Consider the following 6,923-nt stretch of genomic DNA (forward strand, 5'->3'; position numbering starts at 1 on the left):
GCAATGCAAGGGTAAATAAAGAACTGATGTTTGAATAAGTACCGCGTTTCCTTTACTCAAGAAACACTGTCTATAAAGGCTAATGTTTTTGTGTGTATAAAGAGCAGAGAACAGTCTTAGCATTTGCTTATTGTAGTCTTATTGTAGCCAATACACTTTTGTACATTTTAAATATCATAGCTGTTTGTATTTTATATCGTGAGATTTTGGCCAAATGTATTAACAACAAGAGCAGTGCAAGTGTCTTATCATATATAAAGCCAAAATACCAGCTCTGATGACGCAATGTTTAATTATTGGAAAAACAAAAAATAAGTTTCCCATTTCTATCTTTTTTTTTTGTAATGCTTAGTGGTGTGCCGTGGGATTTTTACATATCAAAACTGTGCCGTGGAAGAAAAAAAGTTTGGGAAACACTGTTAAAACACTTTTAAAAAGTTTGCCAGGTGGCTAAATGATGCCTGTATTAATTTTTTGATCAAGTACTGTACATGTTTTACTTTACATTTAAGTACAGTGCAGTTTTTATTTAACTTTTAGGTACAGTACATTTTAATTTAATCATTTAAGTTTTTTATTTACCTGTATGTAAGCACAGTGCAGTGTTAATGTTCAAACTGTATTTACAATGTTTAAAGTAGCAGACAATAATAAATATTCTTATTAGGAATAAAACTGCCTCATTTTTTAACTGTGCATAGCTGTAGCTGAATAATTAGGCCTACTACGCTACTGTATTTTAATGTTGGTCGTTATGGTGGTACTTGGAGAGCCAAATATTTTCTGAGGTGGTACTTGGTGTTAACGTTTGAGAACCACTGTACTAGAAGATTCTGTAAAACACTAAAAGCTCTCATGCTCCAAAAAGGATAATAAAAAGCATAATAAAAGTAGTCTGTATGACTTGTGCACTATATTCACAGTTTTCTGAAGCCATGAATTGTCTTCATTTATATTCTATAGAAAAGACTAGCTTGGACAAAATTTAAGTCTTGTGAGTTTCAAAATAGAATTCTGGGTAAATCAGTCTTTTAAAAGCTCTTGAATGTCTCTGTTTTTTGCTTGTGTCCAAGCTTTTGAGTGTGAGATTCCTTAACCCTGCATTCTAGCTACATGGACATAAGGCTTCATGGACATCATGTCTTCACAGTCGGTGTGCAGAATGGCATGTGCTGCAGTGGTATCAGTAGGTCAGAAGGGGTCGACTTTGAGAGAGGATGTTAAAACCAACTCTTATAACCTATTACAGTGCCACTAAGACATGAGAGAGACGGTTTACTTATTTACAATGTGCAAAGACAATAATTCAGGCTTAATGCATCAAAAGCTCGAATTTCTATGGATGAATTCTTATAGGCTGACTAGAAATATTTGCCGTGGGTCTGACTCACACTGTGAGATGCTCTACATGCCAAACAGCTACAGCTACTGATATTTAATACCTGCAATGATACATGACTCATGTTTTCAGGCATGGCTGTACATGTATGATTCCAAAAAATGATTCCACATTCCTGTGCAGCACTGGGAACGTGACATCACTTCCATCAGCTCCGACTGAATGACGTAACCTGTAACTGCTGAATAGAGATGACCTAATGGTTACTCACGTGCAAAGAATTGATTGGTCCTCACGATCTGCAAAAGAGGAGACGAGAAGAAAAATGGGTCAGCATTTTCAGTTCAGTTCACCTGAGCCTTTAATTCAAATCAATCCACTTTGACATTTAAAAGTACCTAAAACTGCAAAAGACAAACATTTCACCACAAAGTGATTTATCAGATACAGAAGACACATGTACTCTGATGCAATCTTATGGTTTATTTCTGCCCAATTATTATTACAATCTGCTGTCATATTTGTATATACTCAACACTGCATATTATGACTATAATCAACAGACGGAAAGTTTTAGTGAAAGAATACACAGCATAAAAGGAAGACGGCTCAGTTAAAATGGAAATGAGTGCCAACTGAAAATGCTGTGTTGGCCTACAATGCAAGCCAAAAAACATCCGTAAAACTCACTTCGTAAACAGGTTGGTCTTCCACAAAACGGAATCTTTTTCGCAACTTCAAAAGTAAAAGTTTTATAGGAAAATTCAAAAGCAAGCAAAACTATTTTATAGTGATACTAAACCTCGGCAAGAGGAAGATAGGGGATGTCATGTGACTGCTTATTTGAGGATGGGCTTAAAAAAGGCTTTTAACAGCACATATCATTTTTCTTACATGATATGGATTGCCGTTTTACTGATACTGATGTTTTAGCTTCAGTGCGACCAAAATTCTGCCCTACTTATGCATTTCATTTCCCAGGCACAAACAGATAATTGTCAACTCCGGTATATGCCAGAGATACTTGCATGAACATTATCCTATGCATGAGAAAGCCTCTGACATGCTTTAAGTGCACTGATCTCTGTAACATCAGCTCACTTTAATCAAACTGTGATGCATACGGACTGTAGGTAATTGGGTTTGAGTATTAAGAGATTATGCCCAATTCTGGAGATTAGCAGATTCAAATGTACTACTTAATGTCCTGCAGCCTCCTCCTCATGCAGGACATCTGATTCAATAAGCTCAAAGTAAATGTCTTCCTCCGCATTGTACAGCAGTTACAAAACCACATACATAGTACTCATCATGTTTTTGTGCGTCACACTGGAGTGTGTAATCATTTGTATTACAGCATAACTCTCTGCATCCTCTTCCAGAGTGTTGTGATTCACTTGAATACATTTTCTGTATATCAGGGGTGAACGAACACACACCCACCCTGGGAGCTCTTCCAAGCGATCATTTGGGTGGTGTCTCAGTTCCCGAATCTGCAGCAGCAGAATGTTGCTAATGATTTAGATAAATAACTTCATGTCACTGTTAAACGGTTTCTCTTGCAGTATCAGACAGCTTCTGAGCACAGGACATCCTTGAAACGCTAGGCATTTGTGTGTCTGGTGGAACCAAGAAGCACTAGATAAGATAAACCTGGCCAGCCCAACCCAAAAATGGTGGCCATAGACATTTTCTTTTCAGGAAAAATTTCTATGAAAAGTCATTACTTTAAAATGTTTGTACAGACTTTTTCTTTTACTAAGCTTGACATTTTGGCATGTAACTCATTCAGCACTGCTTGTACTACACTTGATCTACTTTAGATCAAGATTTACATGATTATTTCTTCTTGTACCTACCGTGTGAAAAGGCATATTCACACAGCGCAAATTCAATGACCAAAGGAAATAAAGTTGCTCTTTTATTTCACATTGTATTGGGAGCTTTATTAGCTTTGTTGCATGTCTCTCGGTGTGAAGAGACTGCAAGAAATCGATCCAAGACCTTTATATTAAAATAAAATCCCAACTGTGTCTTTGAAGTGCTGCTTGTAGACTGATCACTGCTCCACTAAAGCAGTCAGAATTATGATTGTTTTATGCATAATTTAGCATCCTCCGAGGACTTGTGGAGATTCATCAAACTCCTAAAAAGTAGTGAGGTCGTTTAAAATGCCAAAACCAATTTACCTCATTCTTTTTAGGCATGGAAAGGTCTCTGTACTGCAGTCCTCTAATGAGACGCAGGGGTATCTGACTAAGTCCACCTATGGGAACAGAGGATGCCTGAAGATAAAATAGTGCTGACTGCTTTCCTGTTCTGGCAGCGGAGGTCAGGGCTGTCTGGGATGAAGAGGATCTACAGCTGAGCACATCCTCAGTATGGGGTTTCCTCCACCTGGACATGGTTTGCTCACTAAAAGTCTAACATTCGAGAACCCGCCCTTATATAAGAGGCCAAACGTGTAACAGAATATGGGAAAGAATGATAATGGCATAAAAGGAAATGTGTAACAATTGTTAGAACATCTTTTGTTTTAATCTAGATAGCAGAAAACACAAGGACTCAAAAACTCAATGTGTCCTCGTGCATGAATCAACAGGAACAGAATGTTGAACTGATCTCGTCATAAGCAGAGCTATGAAACATGCCATGTTCAAACACAATGTTTTAGATAAAAGGTTCAGGGCTCAGGTTACAAGAACTGGAAGTAGCTCCAGGGTGGAGGCGCTTCCTTTTGTGTGGCGTACATCAAACTCTGTGAACATTCATGACATATCTGTGTCTCTGTCTCGGATACAGAGACACAGATATGGCAGCCAAGGATTCTGAAGAATGGCCTCTCCTATCAGCACAGCTGCAGAAAAGGGAAGCATATAATCAAGTGAAGAGAGGGCTCTTGACTTCTTTTCACTGCATCCTTTGTCAAGGCCTTAGCAACTCTTCTCTGAATAATGAACAGCTGATTACAGAGATTCCAGCATAATTCAGGCACAGCCGTAAGAATGTGTGGTAATAATTAAAATCAAATGGAGCTCCCAAACAAGCATTCAAATATAACTCATAACCTGTTATCTTTGTAATATGACAAGACTTGGTCAGCAGATCATACCTCGCATGCTTCCAGTTTCATTTAATTTGATCCAAACTAGGGATGCAGCAATTAACCGGTTTCACGATTAACCGCACTTTAAAATGGCACGGTTAATTAAACGTAAAGGCTTGGCTGCACTGAGTGTTTCTGTTGCACAGAACGGAACTGTTGCAACTTGCACAGAATGAAAACAAAGTTACACTAGCGTTGCGCCAACTTAAAATGGCGTGCTTATCAGAGACACAGAGGCTACTACACACACTAGATGAACTATGACAGAGGAACCAAACAGCGATCCTTTATTTCCACCAAACCTGCGCCAGCGTGTCTCTCTACAAATGTGTTTAGTTACTTAACCAGTGATTTTACCACCTCGTTGCTGATGTAGCAATTCAGTATCTAAGCTATTTTATTAATAAAAGTCGCGGGGCAGGGTTCACAACAAGTGTGTGTCCTCCTGAATGTTTGCATATGTGCGCAGCGCGATCTCCGATCTCACAAACCAAAATAATAAACATGATTTTCTCAGGCCACATGTAAAATCATATGAATTATTATAAAAAATTATTAAAATTAATACGTATGGATGACAGTTGATTGCAATAATAGTTCAGCTTATTCCCCTCATTATTAATAATTTCCCCTGTGGGATAAAGTTAACAGTCTTATATTAATAATACTTCATTAACACAATAATTGTTCATTAATTATCCCTTTTACAGTATTAGTCATAATTCAAAAACCAACAAGATTTTTTTTCACCATGTTTCCAGTTCTCTGCCTCAGGTCTAAAAGAAATGTAAAGAATGTACAAACTGAAAACACTAAATACTTTTGTGATCTATTTTCATTAGTTATTTTCAAAAGGGAAATACTGACAGGGAGAGGTTTACAGAGCAGAGGTCACCTTTTTAATTCCAATTGGAGAGATGGACTTTTGTTTGTCTTTATTATTATTATTTTGTGCTGTATTATTGGTTACGGTGCTATTTTTGTTTCAAAAGGCAGCAATAAATAACACTTTAATATCTAAAGAGTGTCCATGTGATTTTATACATTAATAATTTTGTGAAATGGATAAATGCATAATAATCGTCATAATCGTAAAACCGTGATTATTTCTCAGACAATAATCGTACCAACAAAATCTATAATCGTTGCATCCCTAACTAGCACAGTCTCAGGATCAGTTGTGCGAACACAGGGACCTGGCGCTTCGGCACCTCAGCCTGTTGGGCCTTCGGGTCAACTGGTTCCCCTGTGGGATAAAGTTAACAGTCTTATATTAATAATACTTCATTAACACAATAATTGTTCATTAATTATCCCTTTTACAGTATTAGTCATAATTCAAAAACCAACAAGATTTTTTTTCACCATGTTTCCAGTTCTCTGCCTCAGGTCTAAAAGAAATGTAAAGAATGTACAAACTGAAAACACTAAATACTTTTGTGATCTATTTTCATTAGTTATTTTCAAAAGGGAAATACTGACAGGGAGAGGTTTACAGAGCAGAGGTCACCTTTTTAATTCCAATTGGAGAGATGGACTTTTGTTTGTCTTTATTATTATTATTTTGTGCTGTATTATTGGTTACGGTGCTATTTTTGTTTCAAAAGGCAGCAATAAATAACACTTTAATATCTAAAGAGTGTCCATGTGATTTTATACATTAATAATTTTGTGAAATGGATAAATGCATAATAATCGTCATAATCGTAAAACCGTGATTATTTCTCAGACAATAACCGTACCAACAAAATCTATAATCGTTGCATCCCTAATCCAAACCTGATCTGAACAGGAAGTGCAGTGCATGCTTTCAGTTAGGACTGAAACGATTAGTCGACAATAAAAAATTTCGACAAATATTTTTGTTGTTGAGTAGTCGTTTGATCTCATATGACCTAATGTAAGAGCCTGCAATAACGCGGTTTGACCAGAGTGGCGCTATAGCGCAGCTAAGACTGTAATTCAGCTCTCCTGATGCAATTCAAGAGAAGAAGACAGCGCTTCAGTTCAGAGCAAACGAGCAAACGCAGCTAGGCTGCTGAGCGGCGTTTAGATGAATATGTAAATATATACTTAGGGCTGGGCGACACGGCTAAAAAAAAATTATCAACGATATGTTTCATATCGTTCGGTATCGATAATTATTGACATTTTTTATAACCTTTTTTAAAACAAAAAGCAACAGAAATTTTTTTTTCAATTTAACCACTGTATTTATAATTAACACAATTTATTGAGACAAACATCAAATATTTTTTGTTTTAACAATCAAACACACAATAAAAATTAAACAAATATCTAATTTCTAAAGTTTTATATGCAGATTAAATAGGTCTTTATTGTATAGGTCTAATTGTTTCCTGAGGCCACAGGAGGGTGCAATGAGCAAAATAATGCTGCGCATTTAAATTGTCAACGCAAGGAAGTAACTCTATAAAAACGTGCATTACGTCTAAATTAACTCATAAAAATCAAATA

General features: G+C 36.6%; 1 protein-coding gene across 1 annotated transcript in view; it reads right to left on the reverse strand.

Moving 5' to 3' along the window:
- myh10 (myosin, heavy chain 10, non-muscle) overlaps positions 1-6,923 on the reverse strand; it is a 77,435-nt gene that overhangs the window by 39,919 nt on the left and 30,593 nt on the right. The window contains exon 4 of the mRNA XM_016518545.1: positions 1,611-1,638. Within this exon, the coding sequence (XP_016374031.1) occupies positions 1,611-1,638 (28 nt within the window). The remainder of the gene's footprint in view (positions 1-1,610; positions 1,639-6,923) is intronic.

This window comes from Sinocyclocheilus rhinocerous, unplaced genomic scaffold (genome assembly GCF_001515625.1).
Source record: "Sinocyclocheilus rhinocerous isolate Xijiao unplaced genomic scaffold, SAMN03320098_v1.1 scaffold1982, whole genome shotgun sequence".
NCBI classification, from domain to species: Eukaryota; Metazoa; Chordata; class Actinopteri; order Cypriniformes; family Cyprinidae; genus Sinocyclocheilus; species Sinocyclocheilus rhinocerous.